General features: G+C 48.2%; 1 protein-coding gene and 1 long non-coding RNA gene across 2 annotated transcripts in view; both read right to left on the bottom strand.

Annotated features, from left to right (window-relative positions):
• Positions 1-759: 759 nt before the first annotated feature.
• On the bottom strand, positions 760-4,543 carry LOC128700987 (serine/arginine repetitive matrix protein 1-like). The gene is made up of 2 exons (XM_053794523.2): positions 4,194-4,543; positions 760-4,133 (listed from the first exon to the last, which is right to left on the bottom strand). Exon 2 carries the CDS (start codon positions 3,724-3,726, stop codon positions 760-762), a length of 2,967 nt encoding a protein of 988 aa, XP_053650498.2. The 5' UTR covers positions 3,727-4,133; positions 4,194-4,543.
• A 3,154-nt stretch (positions 4,544-7,697) lies between these two features.
• Positions 7,698-23,114, bottom strand: part of LOC138851131 (uncharacterized) — a 125,468-nt gene continuing 110,051 nt past the window's right edge. The window contains exon 3 of the long non-coding RNA XR_011391006.1: positions 7,698-7,754. This is a non-coding gene — a long non-coding RNA (uncharacterized lncRNA). The remainder of the gene's footprint in view (positions 7,755-23,114) is intronic.

Genomic DNA, 23,114 nt, shown 5'->3' with positions numbered 1-23,114 from the left:
CAGTACTGTACCACAGTACCTGGAAGATGGTAGACAACAGTACTGTACCAGACACAGTACCTGGAAGATGGTAGACAGCAGTACTGTACCAGACACAGTACCTGGAAGATGGCAGACAACAGTACTGTACCAGACACAGTACCTGGAAGATGGCAGACAACAGTACTGTACCAGACACAGTACCTGGAAGATGGCAGACAACAGTATTGTGCCGGACACAGTACCTGGAAGATGGTAGACAACAGTACTGTACCGGACACAGTACCTGGAAGATGGTAGACAACAGTACTCCACCAGACACAGTACCTGGAAGATGGTAGACAACAGTACTGTACCAGACACAGTACCTGGAAGATGGTAGACAGCAGTACTGTACCAGACACAGTACCTGGAAGATGGCAGACAACAGTACTGTACCAGGCACAGTACCTGGAAGATGGTAGACAACAGTACTGTACCAGACACAGTACCTGGAAGATGGTAGACAACAGTACTGTACCAGACACAGTACCTGGAAGATGGCAGATAACAGTACTGTACCAGACACAGTACCTGGAAGATGGCAGACAACAGTACTGTACCAGACACCGTACCTGGAAGATGGCAGACAACTAGGGACGTGTATGTTGACATTTGTACAAGAGAAAGGTTTAGAGAGAATTAACTGGGCTTTCATTTATGTTCGGAAGTCACGATATTCGTGGTCTGAACTGCCCAGTTCAGACCACGTAGTAGCTAGTCCCACTCCATGGAGGAACACTAAGACTTACCATTCCGCTGGTCAAAATAATCCCACTCCATGGAGGAATCACTTAGGTCTCCCTCCACCTGGTCCAGCTTAACGTTGAGTTTAAGCACCAGATGTTTACTGTGAGCACCAGCTGGGCTCTCCTCAGCCTCCTTCAGCAGTAGGCTCCTCCGTAGCTCCCGACACAGAGGCTTCAGAGCTTCCTTAAGCGGCAGGTGGTGCTTGCGGGGCAGGTCCACGAGCATGCCCTCCACTTCGACTTCAGGCACTGACTGATACCCGGGGCACGGTATGTAGGGCAGGTGGTGCAGATGCGCGGGCATGGACGCTGTGTGGTCTGAAAGACCCAATGGCCCTCTTGAGGCTACAAGTTGGTCCGCAAGGTTGAGGTCTGCGAAGGAAATGGCAGTGTTGATGCGCGGCTGTCTGCTGCAGGGATACACCCCAGGCTGGAACATATCCTCGCCTAGCAGGTCCTGACAGCTGTAACTATGCTTTCTCCTGTGAAGAGTCTGCAAATCTAGGAACGACGGGCGTACTGGTCGTTCGTATGTGTCCACTTTCTCACCTGTCGTGGTCTCGTCGCCCGCTAAATTGTGTCGTGAACACGACAAGCTTCTGGAGGCGTTGAGGGTCGATGGAATGTTATCGCTGGAATCTACTGTGTTTTGTTTGCGTATCTCTGTCGTGATCTCAGAGGCGCTGAGATAATGGCGAACTTGCCGGTTCACTTCAGACGCCACTATCTCCGGCAGGCGGTTAAGACTATCGACAAAGGAGTGTTCAATGGCCTTCTTCAGGAGTGCCTTAGATGAAGGAGGTGAAGACGGATTTGAAAACACTTCCGGAGGCCTATGGTGGTCGCCTACGTTGGGTGCATCAGTACCTTCGTCCGTGGAAAAGTACGCAGAATCCCTATGAGGTTCGTAATAGTTCTGCGCAGCAGGGGGACTGTTGACCAAATAACTACCTTCGTCGTTAAAGTCCTGTCCGAAGAAGACGTTCTGGGGAGGAAGGGAAAGAGGTGCACTCTCAACCTCCTCTTTGGCCTCACTCGGGCTTAAGAGAGTCGGTGTAAGGGAATATATATCCCTGAAGGGGGTAGTATAAGAGGGTGTCCCTTCTCCTGGTGATGAGGCAAACGGCTGGGCATATATGGGTGAAGAAGGGGTTGGTGAAAGGGGTGCCTCTTCTGGTTCCTCGCACTGAACACCCAGTGGAATGGAGATCGATGAAACTCTTGTACCTTTCCTGCGGTGGGCGATGTCGCGAATACCTTCAGTGGGTTTCCCACTTGCGGTTTTAACTTCAGCGGTTCTTGTAGGTAAAGGTGGTAGTGGAGGTTTTAACAATGTGGTGTTGTGAGCAGGAGCCTCTGCTGGTGATGCAGATTGGAGCGATCGTTGTAGTAGTTGTGAGTGTGGAGATTGTGGTGATAATGGTGGTAGTACGGTTCCTGGTGGCAGTGGTGGTGGTGATGATACTTCAGGGTGTTGTGATGGCTGTAAAGCACCAGGGTGTAGTGGTGGGCCTGGGTGTACTGGAGGTAGTGCAGAACCAGGGTGTACCGGAGGTCGTGGAGGTGCAACATGTAGGGGTGGTCGTGGAGGCAGTGGTGCAGGTAGAAAGAGTCGTTTCCTGTGTCGTGGAGAGTCGGAACGAGAGCGAGGTCCTGGAGACTGGAAACTCCTGCACCTGGCTGGGTAAGGTGAAGGCTGCCGAGGCACAAGAGTCACTTTCTGCCTGCCACACTGGTCACTCTTACCCTCATGCAAGGTAACAAGAGCTGAGGCAGGCATAACTCTTGACCACTGAGACAATCTATATCTTTGCTGTTCTCGCTGAGCCGCGAACCCATCCCCACAATCCTCGTAAGTGTCCTCAGGAGGTTTAACAGTAGAGCCAGAACTCTTGAAGCATAGATCCTCATATATATGATCCTCATCTCCATAGGGATGTGGGTGACAACCAGGGGATGACTGAAGTGTATCAGCAGTGGTAGCAGGCGAACTGCTGCTTGTATCCTGCACAGGAGCAACGTCTTCAGGCGACAGGTCCCACACAACACACAAGGATCGAGGTTCTGTCACTGATGGCCGCCGAGATTCCAGCTGGGAATCCAGAGAATGCCCCAACCTGCTCAGTATCTGATCGGGTTCGGGCATTTCGTGCGTGCCACTCAGATAGTACGTGGGTATGTACTTCTTGTTGAGAAGAATGTTGGCAGACATAGCCTTGAAGGACTTTAGAAAGAAGTTAGACGCTCTCTTGGCGATGTTGGGTCTTGGGGATGGCACTGGACTAGTATCGGCTATACTCTCCGTGTAGCTGTCAGACTCTGCATCAGTAGAGCCCATGACTTTGAGTCTCTCCCGCCACTGGTGGCGTTGACGTGTGTGGTAGTTAAAGTCAATAGAGTCATCATCCGTGTCAGGGGTAGAGACCAGCCTGAGTTTATGGCGTTTACGAAGAGAATATCTAGACCTGACGGTCGTTCCTCGTTCCCTATCCTTGACTCTCCATGACCTCTCCCTCCTGGCCTTCTTATCGTCCAGTATCTTCGTTACTGCTTCCTTAATAACATCTCGGGAGCTGCGCCGGCGCAGTTCCCGCGCAGCAGTGTGTATTTCACCATCACTTAGTGGTCTGTTGTCTAGTGGAGCGCACATTGGGAGGGTCAGCACTGGGCTAGGAGGTTCTGTCTCGTCCCACGACCCACTAGCTGTCAGTGACCTAGGCATCTCATGACTGCTAGACCTCTCTAGGCTGCCTAGAGGTCTAGGTTGTGGCGGGGACCAGTGACCACTCCTTCTATACTTAGCAGGAGTCCTAGGGGTAGATGGCTCCGGGGTAGCATCCCAGGGCTTACCACTATTGTTGCTGCACTGGTCACTATTACTACAGCTGCCCTCTCCATCACCACTGGACCTGCCCCGCTGACCCCTACTAAAAAAACTAAGAAATCCAAGCCTGGGCATGATGCCCCGAGATCCTACAGTATGAGAACCTCGCTACCCATTACTAGGTAACAAGTCTGTATAAATCGGGTCAAGACGGTAGATGGGGCAGGCTAGAGCAAATTTAAGTAGCGAGAGAGCCATTATGTGTCACAGACCCACTCCAGGAGACACTTGTTAAGGTTCCTGACAAACAAAACACCACCAGGTTGATTAAGGGAACACACCTGTTTCCTGAGAACAGAACACCAAAGTTCGTTTCATAGTACACTTGTCCTGTTTCCTGATAAACGAAACACCACCATCACCACTCTAATCAAGAGTAGCGTCCACTAATACGCTTGTTAGTGTAACACTGACTAACCCACCTTCACTCAGAGGTAGACAAGAGTACCCTCACTGTCTTAGTGTAACACTGACTAACCCACCTTCACTCAGAGGTAGACAAGAGTACCCTCACTGTCTTAGTGTAACACTGACTAACCCACCTTCACTCAGAACAACACACACACACTTCACAAGAGTGCATCTAACAGACTGAACACTCGTCAAGCAAGTGTCTTGCACTCTGTGGTCGAATCCTGTTGAAATCCCATCCACAGTATCAAACTCCAATCTTGTCTTCTTTAAGCTAACGTTATTTACCAAAATTGTTCGTTACTCAGACGCAATATATACTTTTACCGGGATAAAACACCCGCCAGAAATTCTAAGCATCACTGGAAGCAGTAATTTTAAGAGTAATATCGGAGATGTGATCTATCTGTCTGCTCTGGGCTGACTTAGGACAGGTACAAGGTAATGTGGGTCTTAAAAGCTTGGCTACGCTGTCTTGTGCACAGGTAACTAGACCCCAGGTGCATGTACACACACACACACACACACACACACACACACACACACACACACACACACACACACACACACACACACACACACACACACGCACGCAAGTATGATAAAGCTCATGGTGTAGAGAGTGGATCAAGTAGCCACCAGCGAAGAGGCGGGGCCAGGAGCTATGACTCTACCTCTGCAACCACAATCAGGGGAGTACAGAGGCTGTTGGTGCTAGCATATCGCAACATACATACCAGAGCACAAGATTTCTTACCTACACTGTAGCAAGTGTTGATAAAATACCCGTGTGACAGGTACCAGAAATCTTACCTGCAGTGTAGCAGGTGTTGATAAAATACCCGTGTGACAGGTACCAGAGATCTTACCTACACTGTAGCAGGTACTGATAAAATACCCGTGTGACAGGTACCAGAGATCTTACCTACACTGTAGCAGGTACTGATAAAATACCCGTGTGACAGGTACCAGAGATCTTACCTACACTGTAGCAGGCACTGACAAAATACCTGTGTGACAGGTACCAGAGATCTTACCTACACTGTAGCAGGCACTGATAAAATACCTGTGTGACAGGTACCAGAGATCTTACCTACACTGTAGCAGGTACTGATAAAATACCTGTGTGACAGGTACCAGAGATCTTACCTACACTGTAGCAGGTACTGATAAAATACCTGTGTGACAGGTACCAGAGATCTTACCTACACTGTAGCAGGTACTGATAAAATACCCGTGTGACAGGTACCAGAGATCTTACCTACACTGTAGCAGGCACTGATAAAATACCCGTGTGACAGGTACCAGAGAAGCACCAAAGACACGGACACAAGGGCCACAGGTACCACCATCGTGGAGCAGGGACTGTGTGGAGGCACCTGCAACGCCTCTACCCGCCTACCAATCCCCGATAGCGGGTATCGTGGGTATCGGGTAGCCTTGTGGAATGTATCACATACTTGACAAACTGGCCTAGGTGCCCAGGAAACCAATCTGACAGCTCCAGTATCTCTCTCTCTCTCTCCGTATCCATACGCTCTTGCACGACCATCCACAGGATAGATATGAGGTGCACAATAAACTAGCCACGACCAGGGTTCACTGATATATATACTTCAGAGTATATACTCTAAGATATATATACACCACTCAGTGTATATACACTGATATACACCTGTCAGTGTATATACACTGAGATATACACCTGTCAGTGTATATATACAGATATACACCTGTCAGTGTATATACACTGAGATATACACCTCTCAGTGTATATACACTGAGATATACACCTGTCAGTGTATATACACTGAGATATACACCTCTCAGTGTATATACACTGAGATATACACCTGTCAGTGTATATACACTGAGATATACACCTGTCAGTGTATATACACAGATATACACCTCTCAGTGTATATACACTGAGATATACACCTCTCAGTGTATAAACACTGAGATATACACCTCTCAGTGTATATACACTGAGATATACACCTCTCAGTGTATATACACTGAGATATACACCTCTCAGTGTATATATACAGTGAGATATACACCTGTCAGTGTATATACACTGAGATATACACCTGTCAGTGTATATACACTGAGATATACACCTCTCAGTGTATATATACACTGAGATATACACCTCTCAGTGTATATACACTGAGATATACACCTGTCAGTGTATATATACACTGAGATATACACCTGTCAGTGTATATATACACTGAGATATACACCTGTCAGTGTATATACACTGAGATATACACCTGTCAGTGTGTATACACTGAGATATACACCTCTCAGTGTATATATACACTGAGATATACACCTCTCAGTGTATATATACTGAGATATACACCTCTCAGTGTATATACACTGAGATATACACCTCTTAGTGTATATACACTGAGATATACACCTCTCAGTGTATATACACTGAGATATACACCTCTCAGTGTATATACACTGAGATATACACCTCTCAGTGTATATACACTGAGATACACACCTCTCAGTGTATATACACTGATATATACACCTCTCAGTGTATATACACTGAGAAACACACCTCTCAGTGTATATACACTGAGATACACACCTCTCAGTGTATATACACTGAGATACACACCTCTCAGTGTATATACACTGATATATACACCTCTCAGTGTATATACACTGAGATACACACCTCTCAGTGTATATACACTGAGATACACACCTCTCAGTGTATATACACTGAGATATACACCTCTCAGTGTATATACACTGAGATATACACCTGTCAGTGTATATATACACTGAGATATACACCTGTCAGTGTATATATACACTGAGATAGACACCTGTCAGTGTATATACACTGAGATATACACCTGTCAGTGTGTATACACTGAGATATACACCTCTCAGTGTATATATACACTGAGATATACACCTCTCAGTGTATATATACTGAGATATACACCTCTCAGTGTATATACACTGAGATATACACCTCTTAGTGTATATACACTGAGATATACACCTCTCAGTGTATATACACTGAGATATACACCTCTCAGTGTATATACACTGAGATATACACCTCTCAGTGTATATACACTGAGATACACACCTCTCAGTGTATATACACTGATATATACACCTCTCAGTGTATATACACTGAGATACACACCTCTCAGTGTATATACACTGAGATACACACCTCTCAGTGTATATACACTGAGATACACACCTCTCAGTGTATATACACTGATATATACACCTCTCAGTGTATATACACTGAGATACACCCCTCTCAGTGTATATACACTGAGATACACACCTCTCAGTGTATATACACTGAGATACACACCTCTCAGTGTATATACACTGATATATACACCTCTCAGTGTATATACACTGAGATATACACCTCTCAGTGTATATACACTGAGATATACACCTCTCAGTGTATATACACTGAGATATACACCTCTCAGTGTATATACACTGAGATATACACCTCTCAGTGTATATACACTGAGATACACACCTTAACCTTTTAACCTGAGTATCATTACACAAAAATTCAATAGTAACCCCTGAAATCTCCATTCTAGGAACCATTTTCTCTTAACTCACCGTTCTCTTCTTCACTCGCCATTTCAGGGAAGACTAACTTAAAGTTGGGCTCTTACCTGGAAAGAAGGAAACAACTGAACTTAGACAAAGTAACAATATAATTAATTATTTTATTAACAGCGTTCTTATGACGCATTTACCTGGGTGTTAGTTACCTTACACCTGCTGTCAGTGTTCACCTAGCAGTATGTAGGTACCTGGGTGTTAGTTACCTTACACCTGCTGTCAGTGTTCACCTAGCAGTAAGTAGGTACCTGGGTGTTAGTTACCTTACACCTGCTGTCAGTGTTCACCTAGCAGTAAGTAGGTACCTGGGTGTTAGTTACCTTACACCTGCTGTCAGTGTTCACCTAGCAGTAAGTAGGTACCTGGGTGTTAGTTACCTTACACCTGCTGTCAGTGTTCACCTAGCAGTATGTAGGTACCTGGGTGTTAGTTACCTTACACCTGCTGTCAGTGTTCACCTAGCAGTAAGTAGGTACCTGGGTGTTAGTTACCTTACACCTGCTGTCAGTGTTCACCTAGCAGTAAGTAGGTACCTGGGTGTTAGTTACCTTACACCTGCTGTCAGTGTTCACCTAGCAGTAAGTAGGTACCTGGGTGTTAGTTACCTTACACCTGCTGTCAGTGTTCACCTAGCAGTAAGTAGGTACCTGGGTGTTAGTTACCTTACACCTGCTGTCAGTGTTCACCTAGCAGTAAGTAGGTACCTGGATGTTAGTTACCTTACACCTGCTGTCAGTGTTCACCTAGCAGTAAGTTGGTACCTGGGTGTTAGCTACCTTACACCTGCTGTCAGTGTTCACCTAGCAATAAGCAGGTACCTGGATGTTAGTTACCTTACACCTGCTGTCAGTGTTCACCTAGCAGTAAGTACCTGGATGTTAGTTACCTTACACCTGCTGTCAGTGTTCACCTAGCAGTAAGTAGGTACCTGGATGTTAGTTACAGTATACCTGCTGTCAGTGTTCACCTAGCAGTAAGTAGGTACCTGGGTGTTAGTTACCTTACACCTGCTGTCAGTGTTCACCTAGCAGTAAGTAGGTACCCGGGTGTTAGTTACCTTACACCTGCTGTCAGTGTTCACCTAGCAGTAAGTAGGTAACTGGGTGTTAGTTACCTTACACCTGCTGTCACTGTTCACCTAGCAGTAAGTAGGTACCTGGGTGTTAGTTACCTTACACCTGCTGTCAGTGTTCTAGCACTAAGTAGGTACCTGGGTGTTAGTTACCTTACACCTGCTGTCAGTGTTCTCCTAGCAGTAAGTAGGTACCTGGGTGTTAGTTACCTTACACCTGCTGTCAGTGTTCTCCTAGCAGTAAGTAGGTACCTGGGTGTTAGTGACCTTACACCTGCTGTCAGTGTTCACCTAGCAGTAAGTAGGTACCTGGGTGTTAGTCACCATACACCTGCTGTCAGTGTTCACCTAGCAGTAAGTAGGTACCTGGGTGTTAGTTACCTTACACCTGCTGTCAGTGTTCATATATCAGTAAGTAGGTACCTGTGTGTTAGTTACCTTACACCTGCTGTCAGTGTTCACCTAGCAGTAACTAGGTACCTGGGTGTTAGTTACCTTACACCTGCTGTCAGTGTTCACCTAGCAGTAAGTAGGTACCTAGGTGTCAGGTGGCTAGTGTGGGGTGGCATCCTGGGTGTTAGGTGACTGGTGTGGGTGGCATCCTGGGTGTTAGTGGACTGGTGTGGGTGGCACCCTGGGTGTTAGGTGACTGGTGTGGGTGGCATCCTGGGTGTTAGTGGACTGGTGTGGGTGGCATCCTGGGTGTTAGGTGACCGGTGTGGGTGGCATCCTGGGTGTTAGGTGACTGGTGTGGGTGGCATCCTGGGTGCTAGGTGACTGGTGTGGGTGGCATCCTGGGTGTTAGTGGACTGGTGTGGGTGGCATCCTGGGTGTTAGGTGACTGGTGTGGGTGGCATCCTGGGTGTTAGGTGACTGGTGTGGGTGGCAACCTGGGTGTTAGGTGACTGGTGTGGGTGGCATCCTGGGTGTTAGGTGACTGGTGTGGGTGGCATCCTGGGTGTTAGGTGACTGGTGTGGGTGGCATCCTGGGTGTTAGGTGACTGGTGTGGGTGGCATCCTGGGTGTTAGGTGACTGGTGTGGGTGGCATCCTGGGTGTTAGGTGACTGGTGTGGGTGGCATCCTGGGTGTTAGGTGACTGGTGTGGGTGGCATCCTGGGTGTTAGGTGACTGGTGTGGGTGGCATCCTGGGTGTTAGGTGACTGGTGTGGGTGGCATCCTGGGTGTTAGGTGACTGGTGTGGGTGGCATCCTGGGTGTTAGGTGACTGGTGTGGGTGGCATCCTGGGTGTTAGGTGACTGGTGTGGGTGGCATCCTGGGGACTGGTGTGGGTGGCAAAATCTGACCTAATATGCAGGAAATGCTGTACATAACAAGGAACTTTCTATATAGTAGTATGTCATAGGTGTCAGCTATGGTCTGTATAAGTTGTGTCAGGTACTGGTAGTAATAAATATTATTATTATTATTATTATTATTATTATTATTATTATTATTATTATTATTATTATTTTGTTAATAAGTAGTGTCATCTACTAGTAGTAATAAAAATTATTATTATTATTATTATTATTATTATTATTATTATTATTATGGTCTGTATAAGTTGTGTCAGGTACTGGTAGTAATAAATTATTATTATTATTATTATTATTATTATTATTATTATGGTCTGTATAAGTTGTGTCAGGTACTGGTAGTAATAAATATTATTATTATTATTATTATTATTATTATTATTATTATTATTATTATTATGGTCTGTATAAGTTGTGTCAGGTACTGGTAGTAATAAATATTATTATTATTATAATTATTATTAAACAAAGAAAATGGGTAAGATAAGTGAGAACGTCCCGTCCTCTTTTACGAGAGACAATAAGTCACGGAAACTAAAGTAAAATGCGCCCATCTACCTGGAGAGGTGGTATGTTTGTTGATGGTGTTTAAAGTCTACTGCACCAGGGTCATTAAGACTGGTTGGTTGGTTAATGGGGTTTAAAGTCTATCTACTACACCAGGGTCATTAAGACTGGTTGGTTGGTTAATGGGGTTTAAAGTCTATCTACTACACCAGGGTCATTAAGACTGGTTGGTTGGTTAATGGGGTTTAAAGTCTATCTACTACACCAGGGTCATTAAGACTGGTTGGTTGGTTAATGGGGTTTAAAGTCTATCTACTACACCAGGGTCATTAAGACTGGTTGGTTGGTTAATGGGGTTTAAAGTCTATCTACTACACCAGGGTCATTAAGACTGGTTGGTTGGTTAATGGGGTTTAAAGTCTGTCTACTACACCAGGGTCATTAAGACTGGTTGGTTGGTTAAAGGGGTTTAAAGTCTATCTACTACACCAGGGTCATTAAGACTGGTTGGTTGGTTAATGGGGTTTAAAGTCTATCTACTACACCAGGGTCATTAAGACTGGTTGGTTGGTTAAAGGGGTTTAAAGTCTATCTACTACACCAGGGTCATTAAGACTGGTTGGTTGGTTAATGGGGTTTAAAGTCTATCTACTACACCAGGGTCATTAAGACTGGTTGGTTGGTTAATGGGGTTTAAAGTCTATCTACTACACCAGGGTCATTAAGGCTGGTTGGTTGGTTAATGGGGTTTAAAGTCTATCTACTACACCAGGGTCATTAACACTGGTTGGTTGGTTAATGGGGTTTAAAGTCTATCTACTACACCAGGGTCATTAAGACTGGTTGGTTGGTTAAAGGGGTTTAAAGTCTATCTACTACACCAGGGTCATTAAGACTGGTTGGTTGGTTAATGGGGTTTAAAGTCTATCTACTACACCAGGGTCATTAAGACTGGTTGGTTGTTTAATGGGGTTTAAAGTCTATCTACTACACCAGGGTCATTAAGACTGGTTGGTTGGTTAATGGGGTTTAAAGTCTATCTACTACACCAGGGTCATTAAGACTGGTTGGTTGGTTAATGGGGTTTAAAGTCTATCTACTACACCAGGGTCATTAAGACTGGTTGGTTGGTTAATGGGGTTTAAAGTCTATCTACTACACCAGGGTCATTAAGACTGGTTGGTTGGTTAATGGGGTTTAAAGTCTATCTACTGAACCAGGGTCATTAAGACTGGTTGGTTGGTTAATGGGGTTTAAAGTCTATCTACTACACCAGGGTCATTAAGACTGGTTGGTTGGTTAATGGGGTTTAAAGTCTATCTACTACACCAGGGTCATTAAGACTGGTTGGTTGGTTAATGGGGTTTAAAGTCTATCTACTACACCAGGGTCATTAAGACTGGTTGGTTGGTTAATGGGGTTTAAAGTCTATCTACTGCACCAGGGTCATTAAGACTGGTTGGTTGGTTAATGAGGTTTAAAGTCTATCTACTACACCAGGGTCATTAAGACTGGTTGGTTGGTTAATGGGGTTTAAAGTCTATCTACTACACCAGGGTCATTAAGACTGGTTGGGTGGTTAATGGGGTTTAAAGTCTATCTACTACACCAGGGTCATTAAGACTGGTTGGTTTTTAATGGGGTTTAAAGTCTATCTACTACACCAGGGTCATTATGACTGGTTGGTTGGTTCATGGGGTTTAAAGTCTATCTACTACACCAGGGTCATTAAGACTGGTTGGTTGGTTAATGGGGTTTAAAGTCTATCTACTACACCAGGGTCATTAAGACTGGTTGGTTGGTTAATGGGGTTTAAAGTCTATCTACTACACCAGGGTCATTAAGACTGGTTGGTTGGTTAATGAGGTTTAAAGTCTATCTACTACACCAGGGTCATTAAGACGTGTTGGTTGGTTAATGGGGTTTAAAGTCTATCTACTACACCAGGGTCATTAAGACTGGTTGGTTTTTAATGGGGTTTAAAGTCTATCTACTACACCAGGGTCATTATGACTGGTTGGTTGGTTAATGGGGTTTAAAGTCTATCTACTACACCAGGGTCATTAAGACTGGTTGGTTGGTTAATGGGGTTTAAAGTCTATCTACTACACCAGGGTCATTAAGACTGGTTGGTTGGTTAATGGGGTTTAAAGTCTATCTACTACACCAAGGTCATTAAGACTGGTTGGTTGGTTAATGGGGTTTAAAGTCTATCTACTACACCAGGGTCATTAAGACTGGTTGGTTGGTTAATGAGGTTTAAAGTCTATCTACTACACCAGGGTCATTAAGACTGGTTGGTTGGTTAATGGGGTTTAAAGTCTATCTACTACACCAGGGTCATTAAGACTGGTTGGGTGGTTAATGGGGTTTAAAGTCTATCTACTACACCAGGGTCATTAAGACTGGTTGGTTTTTAATGGGGTTTAAAGTCTATCTACTACACCAGGGTCATTATGACTGGTTGGTTGGTTCATGGGGTTTAAAGTCTATCTACTACACCAGGGTCATTAAGACTGGTTGGTTGGTTAATGGGGTTTAAAGTCTATCTACTACACCAGGGTCATTAAGACTGGTTGGTTGGTTAATGGGGTTTAAAGTCTATCTACTACACCAGGGTCATTAAGACTGGTTGGTTGGTTAATGAGGTTTAAAGTCTATCTACTACACCAGGGTCATTAAGACGTGTTGGTTGGTTAATGGGGTTTAAAGTCTATCTACTACACCAGGGTCATTAAGACTGGTTGGTTTTTAATGGGGTTTAAAGTCTATCTACTACACCAGGGTCATTATGACTGGTTGGTTGGTTAATGGGGTTTAAAGTCTATCTACTACACCAGGGTCATTAAGACTGGTTGGTTGGTTAATGGGGTTTAAAGTCTATCTACTACACCAGGGTCATTAAGACTGGTTGGTTGGTTAATGGGGTTTAAAGTCTATCTACTACACCAGGGTCATTAAGACTGGTTGGTTGGTTAATGGGGTTTAAAGTCTACTACACCAGGGTCATTAAGACTGGTTGGTTGGTTAATGGGGTTTAAAGTCTACTACACCAGGGTCATTAAGACTGGTTGGTTGGTTAATGGGGTTTAAAGTCTATCTACTACACCAGGGTCATTAAGACTGGTTGGTTGGTTAATGGGGTTTAAATCTATCTACTACACCAGGGTCATTAAGACTAGTTGGTTGGTTAATGGGGTTTAAAGTTTATCTACTACACCAGGGTCATTAAGACTGGTTGGTTGGTTAATGGGGTTTAAAGTCTATCTACTACACCAGGGTCATTAAGACTGGTTGGTTGGTTAATGGGGTTTAAATCTATCTACTACACTAGGGTCATTAAGACTGGTTGGTTGGTTAATGGGGTTTAAAGTCTATCTACTACACCAGGGTCATTAAGACTGGTTGGTTGGTTAATGGGGTTTAAAGTCTACTACACCAGGGTCATTAAGACTGGTTGGTTGGTTAATGGGGTTTAAAGTCTACTACACCAGGGTCATTAAGACTGGTTGGTTGGTTAATGGGGTTTAAAGTCTACTACACCAGGGTCATTAAGACTGGTTGGTTGGTTAATGGGGTTTAAAGTCTATCTACTACACCAGGGTCATTAAGACTGGTTGGTTGGTTAATGGGGTTTAAATCTATCTACTACACCAGGGTCATTAAGACTGGTTGGTTGGTTAATGGGGTTTAAAGTCTACTACACCAGGGTCATTAAGACTGGTTGGTTGGTTAATGGGGTTTAAAGTCTACTACACCAGGGTCATTAAGACTGGTTGGTTGGTTAATGGGGTTTAAAGTCTATCTACTACACCAGGGTCATTAAGACTGGTTGGTTGGTTAATGGGGTTTAAATCTATCTACTACACCAGGGTCATTAAGACTGGTTGGTTGGTTAATGGGGTTTAAAGTCTATCTACTACACCAGGGTCATTAAGACTGGTTGGTTGGTTAATGGGGTTTAAAGTCTACTACACCAGGGTCATTAAGACTGGTTGGTTGGTTAATGGGGTTTAAAGTCTATCTACTACACCAGGGTCATTAAGACTGGTTGGTTGGTTAATGGGGTTTAAAGTCTATCTACTACACCAGGGTCATTAAGGCTGGTTGGTTGGTTAATGGGGTTTAAAGTCTATCTACTACACCAGGGTCATTAAGACTGGTTGGTTGGTTAATGGGGTTTAAAGTCTATCTACTACACCAGGGTCATTAAGGCTGGTTGGTTGGTTAATGGGGTTTAAATCTATCTACTACACCAGGGTCATTAAGACTGGTTGGTTGGTTAATGGGGTTTAAAGTCTATCTACTACACCAGGGTCATTAAGACTGGTTGGTTGGTTAATGGGGTTTAAAGTCTATCTACTACACCAGGGTCATTAAGACTGGTTGGTTGGTTAATGGGGTTTAAATCTATCTACTACACCAGGGTCATTAAGACTTAATGTGCAATAATATACACATTGTAGAGGAGCACTGTACAGTATTGTAGAGCCGGACTGAACAGCAGTGTACAATACTGAGTGATCATACAAGCAGCAGCAGTGCCACGTCAACCCCAACAAGAAGTGCCACGTCAACCCCAACAAGAAGTGCCACGTCAACCCCAGCAAGCAGTGCCAGGCAGCAGTGCCACGTCAACCCCAGCAAGCAATGCCAGGCAGCAGTGCCACGTTAACCCCAGCAAGCAGTGCCAGGCAGCAGTGCCACGTCAACCCCAGCAAGCAGTGCCACGTCAACCCCAGCAAGCAGTGCCAGCCAGCAGTGCCACGTTAACCCCAGCAAGCAGTGCCAGGCAGCAGTGCCACGTTAACCCCAGCAAGCAGTGCCAGGCAGCAGTGCCACGTCAACCCCAGCAAGCAGTGCCACGTCAACCCCAGCAAGCAGTGCCAGGCAGCAGTGCCACGCCAACCCCAGCAAGCAGGGAGCTGCCCACACCCTGGGCACCCAGGGTGTGGGCACCCACACCCTGGGTGCCCAGGGTGTGGGCACCCACACTACAACACTGTAATCTTGAAATTCCCATGTGTCAAGTGGGTGGGTGGGTGGGTGGGTGGGTGGGTGGTGAGGTCATGATACATATTAAGTAATTCCCAGTAGGTCCCCGCCCACACTGCCACACCACCCACACTGCTACACCACCCACACTGCTACACCACCCACACTGCTACACCGCCGACACTGCTACACCACCCACACTGCTACACCACCCACACTGTTACACCGCTCACACTGCTACACCACCCACACTGCTACACCACCCATACTGCTACACCACCTACACTGCTACACCACCCACACTGATACACCACCTACACTGCTACACCACCCACACTGCTACACCACCTTCACTGCTACACCACCTTCACTGCTACACCGCCCACACTGATACACCACCCACACTGCTACACCACCCACACTGCTACACCACCTACACTGCTACACCACCTACACTGCTACACCACCCACACTGCTACACCACCCACACTGCTACACCACCTTCACTGCTACACCGCCCACACTGCTACACCACCCACACTGCTACACCACCCACACTGCTACACCACCTTCACTGCTACACCGCCCACACTGCTACACCACCCACACTGCTACACCACCCACACTGCTACACCACCTTCACTGCTACACCGCCCACACTGATACACCACCCACACTGCTACACCACCCACACAGCTACACCACCTACACTGCTACACCACCTACACTGCTACACCACCCACACTGCTACACCACCTACACTGCTACACCACCTTCACTGCTACACCGCCCACACTGCTACACCACCCACACTGCTACACCACCATCACTGCTACACCACCCACACTGCTACACCACCTTCACTGCTACACCACCTTCACTGCTACACCGCCCACACTGATACACCACCCACACTGCTACACCACCCACACAGCTACACCACCTACACTGCTACACCGCCCACACTGATACACCACCCACACTGCTACACCACCCACACTGCTACACCACCCACACTGCTACACCACCCACACTGCAACACCGCCCACACTGCTACACCGCCCACACTGCAACACCGCCCACACTGCTACACCACCCACACTGCTACACCCACACTGCTACACCACCCACACTGCAACATCACCCACACTGTTACACCACCCACACTGCTACACCGCCCACACTGCTACACAACCCACACTGCTACACCACCTACACTGCTACACCACCAACACTGCTACACCACCCACACTGCTACACCACCCACACTGCTACACCACCTACACTGCTACACCACCAACACTGCTACACCGCCCACACTGCTACACAACCCACACTGCTACACCACCTACACTGCTACACCACCAACACTGCTACACTGCTACACTACCCACACTGCTACACCACCCACACTGCAACACCGCCCACATTGCTACACCACCCACACTGCTACACCACCCACACTGCTACACCGCCCACACTGCTACACCACCCACACTGCAACACCGCCCACATTGCTACGCCACCCACAGTGCTACACCACCCACACTGCTACACCGCCCACACTGCTACACCACCCACACTGCTACACCACCCACACTGCTACACCACCCACACTGCTACACCGCCCACACTGCTACACCACCCACACTGCTACACCGCCCACACTGCTACACCACCCACACTGCTACACCACCCACACTGCTACACCACCCACACTGCTACACCACCCACACTGCTACACCATCCACACTGCAACACTACCAACACTGCAACACCGCCCACACTGCTACACAACCCACACTGCTACACCACCCACACTGCTACACCACCCACACTGCTACACCACCCACACTGCAACACTACCCACACTGCAACACCGCCCACACTGCTACACCACTCACACTGAAGACAACCAGGGGTCTTGAAGACCACCAGGGGTCTTGAAGACAACCAGGGGTCTTGAAGACCACCAGGGGTCTTGAAGACAACCAGGGGTCTTGAAGACAACCAGGGGTCTTGAAGACCACCAGGGGTCTTGAAGACCACCAGGGGTCTTGAAGACAACCAGGGGTCTTGAAGACAACCAGGGGTCTTGAAGACCACCAGGGGTCTTGAAGACAACCAATGGGCAGATTAGGTCCCAGCAAACACGCTCAGGAGAAGCAAAAATATCGTGACTTTCCCAGAGGCTCTCGTAATTTCTGACATCATCAAGGGACTCCTTGAACCCAGGTGTAATGAGGCTCGACCTTTAAGCAAACTAAGGTAGGTAAACAACCTTGAATTTGTAAACAAGCCGAGGTACGATAACTTACCCCGTAAATGCCTATGTAAACGTACAAGCCAAGTGGCTGGTAAACAGGACGGGTATAAGCCAAGTGACTGGTAAACAGGACGTGGTATAAGCCAAGTGACTGGTAAACAGGATGTGGTATAAGCCAAGTGGCTGGTAAACAGGACGGGTATAAGCCAAGTGACTGGTAAACAGGATGTGGTATAAGCCATGTGGCTGGTAAACAGGACGTGGTATAAGCCAAGTGACTGGTAAACAGGATGTGGTATAAGCCATGTGTCTGGTAAACAGGACGTGGTTTAAGCCATGTGACTGGTAAACAGGACGTGGTATAAGCCAAGTGACTGGTAAACAGGATGTGGTATAAGCCATGTGACTGGTAAACAGGACGTGGTATAAGCCATGTGACTGGTAAACAGGACGTGGTATAAGCCATGTGACTGGTAAACAGGACGTGGTATAAGCCATGTGACTGGTAAACAGGACGTGGTATAAGCCATGTGTCTGGTAAACAGGACGTGGTATAAGCCATGTGTCTGGTAAACAGGATGTGCTATAAGCCATGTGACTGGTAAACAGGATGTGGTATAAGCCATGTGACTGGTAAACAGGATGTGCTATAAGCCATGTGACTGCTAAACAGGATGTGCTATAAGCCATGTGACTGGTAAACAGGATGTGCTATAAGCCATGTGACTGGTAAACAGGATGTGCTATAAGCCATGTGACTGGTAAACAGGATGTGGTATAAGCCATGTGACTGGTAAACAGGACGTGGTATAAGCCATGTGACTGGTAAACAGGATGTGCTATAAGCCATGTGACTGGTAAACAGGATGTGCTATAAGCCATGTGACTGGTAAACAGGATGTGCTATAAGCCATGTGACTGGTAAACAGGATGTGCTATAAGTCATGTGACTGGTAAACAGGATGTCGTATAAGCCATGTGACTGGTAAACAGGACGTGGTATAAGCCATGTGACTGGTAAACAGGACGTGGTTTAAGCCATGTGACTGGTAAACAGGATGTGGTATAAGCCATGTGACTGGTAAACAGGACGTGGTATAAGCCATGTGACTGGTAAACAGGACGTGGTATAAGCCATGTGACTGGTAAACAGGACGTGGTTTAAGCCATGTGACTGGTAAACAGGACGTGGTTTAAGCCATGTGACTGGTAAACAGGACGTGGTATAAGCCAAGTGACTGGTAAACAGGACGTGGTATAAGCCATGTGACTGGTAAACAGGACGTGGTTTAAGCCATGTGACTGGTAAACAGGACGTGGTTTAAGCCATGTGACTGGTAAACAGGACGTGGTTTAAGCCATGTGACTGGTAAACAGGATGTGGTATAAGCCATGTGACTGGTAAACAGGACGTGGTATAAGCCATGTGACTGGTAAACAGGACGCGGTATAAGCCATGTGACTGGTAAACAGGACGTGGTATAAGCCATGTGACTGGTAAACAGGACGTGGTTTAAGCCATGTGACTGGTAAACAGGACGTGGTTTAAGCCATGTGACTGGTAAACAGGACGTGGTATAAGCCAAGTGACTGGTAAACAGGACGTGGTTTAAGCCATGTGACTGGTAAACAGGATGTGGTTTAAGCCATGTGACTGGTAAACAGGATGTGGTTTAAGCCATGTGACTGGTAAACAGGACGTGGTATAAGCCATGTGACTGGTAAACAGGACGTGGTATAAGCCATGTGACTGGTAAACAGGACGTGGTATAAGCCATGTGACTGGTAAACAGGACGTGGTATAAGCCATGTGACTGGTAAACAGGACGTGGTTTAAGCCATGTGACTGGTAAACAGGACGTGGTATAAGCCATGTGACTGGTAAACAGGATGTGGTATAAGCCATGTGACTGGTAAACAGGACGTGGTTTAAGCCATGTGTCTGGTAAACAGGACGTGGTATAAGCCATGTGACTGGTAAACAGGATGTGGTATAAGCCATGTGTCTGGTAAACAGGACGTGGTATAAGCCATGTGTCTGGTAAACAGGATGTGGTATGAGCCATGTGACTGGTAAACAGGATGTGGTATGAGCCATGTGACTGGTAAACAGGATGTGGTATGAGCCATGTGTCTGGTAAACAGGACGTGGTATGAGCCATGTGTCTGGTAAACAGGACGTGGTATGAGCCATGTGACTGGTAAACAGGACGTGGTATGAGCCATGTGTCTGGTAAACAGGACGTGGTATGAGCCATGTGTCTGGTAAACAGGACGTGGTATGAGCCATGTGTCTGGTAAACAGGACGTGGTATAAGCCATGTGTCTGGTAAACAGGACGTGGTATAAGCCAAGTGACTGGTAAACAGGACGTGGTATAAGCCATGTGTCTGGTAAACAGGATGTGGTATGAGCCAAGTGACTGGTAAACAGGACGTGGTATAAGCCATGTGTCTGGTAAACAGGATGTGGTATAAGCCAAGTGACTGGTAAACAGGACGTGGTATAAGCCATGTGTCTGGTAAACAGGACGTGGTATAAGCCAAGTGACTGGTAAACAGGATGTGGTATAAGCCAAGTGACTGGTAAACAGGACGTGGTATAAGCCAAGTGACTGGTAAACAGGACGTGGTATGAGCCATGTGTCTGGTAAACAGGACGTGGTATAAGCCATGTGTCTGGTAAACAGGATGTGGTATAAGCCAAGTGACTGGTAAACAGGACGTGGTATGAGCCATGTGTCTGGTAAACAGGACGTGGTATAAGCCATGTGTCTGGTAAACAGGACGTGGTATAAGCCATGTGACTGGTAAACAGGACGTGGTATAAGCCAAGTGACTGGTAAACAGGACGTGGTATAAGCCAAGTGACTGGTAAACAGGACGTGGTATGAGCCATGTGTCTGGTAAACAGGACGTGGTATAAGCCAAGTGACTGGTAAACAGGACGTGGTATGAGCCATGTGTCTGGTAAACAGGACGTGGTATGAGCCATGTGACTGGTAAACAGGACGTGGTATGAGCCATGTGTCTGGTAAACAGGACGTGGTATGAGCCATGTGTCTGGTAAACAGGACGTGGTATGAGCCATGTGTCTGGTAAACCGGACGTGGTATGAGCCATGTGTCTGGTAAACAGGACGTGGTATGAGGCTAATTTTGCACCCAGGATGCTACCCACACCAGTCAGTTTTCTGAACCAGGGAATGTTATGATCTGTCGTAGGGAAGGGGTGGTGGTAGGCAGCACTGCTGGAGAGGGGTGGTGGTAGGCAGCACTGCTGGAGAGGGGTAGTGGTAGGCAGCACTGCTGGAGAGGGGTAGTGGTAGGCAGCACTGCTGGAGAGGGGTGGTGGTAGGCAGCACTGCTGGAGAGGGGTGGTGGTAGGCAGCACTGCTGGAGAGGGGTAGTGGTAGGCAGCACTGCTGGAGAGGGGTGGTGGTAGGCAGCACTGCTGGAGAGGGGTGGTGGTAGGCAGCACTGCTGGAGAGGGGTGGTGGCAGGCAGCACTGCTGGAGAGGGGTGGTGGCAGGCAGCACTGCTGGAGAGGGGTGGTGGTAGGCAGCACTGCTGGAGAGGGGTGGTGGTAGGCAGCACTGCTGGAGGGGTGGTGGTAGGCAGCACTGCTGGAGAGGGGTAGTGGTAGGCAGCACTGCTGGAGAGGGGTGGTGGTAGGCAGCACTGCTGGAGAGGGGTGGTGGCAGGCAGCACTGCTGGAGAGGGGTGGTGGTAGGCAGCACTGCTGGAGAGGGGTGGTGGTAGGCAGCACTGCTGGAGAGGGGTGGTGGTAGGCAGCACTGCTGGAGAGGGGTGGTGGCAGGCAGCACTGCTGGAGAGGGGTGGTGGCAGGCAGCACTGCTGGAGAGGGGTGGTGGTAGGCAGCACTGCTGGAGAGGGGTGGTGGTAGGCAGCACTGCTGGAGAGGGGTGGTGGCAGGCAGCACTGCTGGAGAGGGGTGGTGGTAGGCAGCACTGCTGGAGAGGGGTGGTGGTAGGCAGCACTGCTGGAGAGGGGTGGTGGTAGGCAGCACTGCTGGAGAGGGGTGGTGGTAGGCAGCACTGCTGGAGAGGAGTGGTGGTAGGCAGCACTGCTGGAGAGGAGTGGTGGTAGGCAGCACTGCTGGAGGGGGATGGTGGTAGGCAGCACTGCTGGAGAGGGGTGGTGGTAGGCAGCACTGCTGGAGAGGGGTGGTGGTAGGCAGCACTGCTGGAGAGGGGTGGTGGTAGGCAGCACTGCTGGAGAGGGGTGGTGGTAGGCAGCACTGCTGGAGAGGGGTGGTGGTAGGCAGCACTGCTGGAGAGGGGTGGTGGTAGGCAGCACTGCTGGAGAGGGGTGGTGGTAGGCAGCACTGCTGGAGAGGGGTGGTGGTAGGCAGCACTGCTGGAGAGGGGTGGTGGTAGGCAGCACTGCTGGAGAGGGGTGGTGGTAGGCAGCACTGCTGGAGAGGGGTGGTGGTAGGCAGCACTGCTGGAGAGGGGTGGTGGTAGGCAGCACTGCTGGAGAGGGGTGGTGGTAGGCAGCACTGCTGGAGAGGGGTGGTGGTAGGCAGCACTGCTGGAGAGGGGTGGTGGTAGGCAGCACTGCTGGAGAGGGGTGGTGGTAGGCAGCACTGCTGGAGAGGGGTGGTGGTAGGCAGCACTGCTGGAGAGGGGTGGTGGTAGGCAGCACTGCTGGAGAGGGGTGGTGGTAGGCAGCACTGCTGGAGAGGGGTGGTGGTAGGCAGCACTGCTGGAGAGGGGTGGTGGTAGGCAGCACTGCTGGAGAGGGGTGGTGGTAGGCAGCACTGCTGGAGAGGGGTGGTGGTAGGCAGCACTGCTGGAGAGGGGTGGTGGTAGGCAGCACTGCTGGAGAGGGGTGGTGGTAGGCAGCACTGCTGGAGAGGGGTGGTGGGAGGCAGCACTGCTGGAGAGGGGGGGTGGTAGGCAGCACTGCTGGAGGGGGATGGTGGTAGGCAGCACTGCTGGAGAGGGGTAGTGTGCTGGAGAGGGGTGGTGGCAGGCAGCACTGCTGGAGGGGGATGGTGGTAGGCTGCTGGAGAGGGGTGGTGGTAGGCAGCACTGCTGGAGGCAGCACTGCTGGAGAGGGGTGGTGGTAGGCAGCACTGCTGGAGAGGGGTAGTGGCAGGCAGCACTGCTGGAGAGGGGTGGTGGCAGGCAGCACTGCTGGAGAGGGGCGGTGGCAGGCAGCACTGCTGGAGGGGGATGGTGGTAGGCAGCACTGCTGGAGAGGGGTAGTGGCAGGCAGCACTGCTGGAG

The sequence above is a fragment of the Cherax quadricarinatus genome, unplaced genomic scaffold (genome assembly GCF_038502225.1).
Source record: "Cherax quadricarinatus isolate ZL_2023a unplaced genomic scaffold, ASM3850222v1 Contig7, whole genome shotgun sequence".
In the NCBI taxonomy this organism is placed as follows: domain Eukaryota; kingdom Metazoa; phylum Arthropoda; class Malacostraca; order Decapoda; family Parastacidae; genus Cherax; species Cherax quadricarinatus.
The sequence above is the reverse complement of the archived record's forward strand: the minus strand, read 5'-3'. Positions and strand labels throughout refer to the sequence as shown.

Bases quoted from the DNA above. Each gene is read 5' to 3' on its own strand.
- LOC128700987 (XM_053794523.2), bottom strand. From the start codon at position 3,726: ATGCCCAGGCTTGGATTTCTTAGTTTTTTTAGTAGGGGTCAGCGGGGC.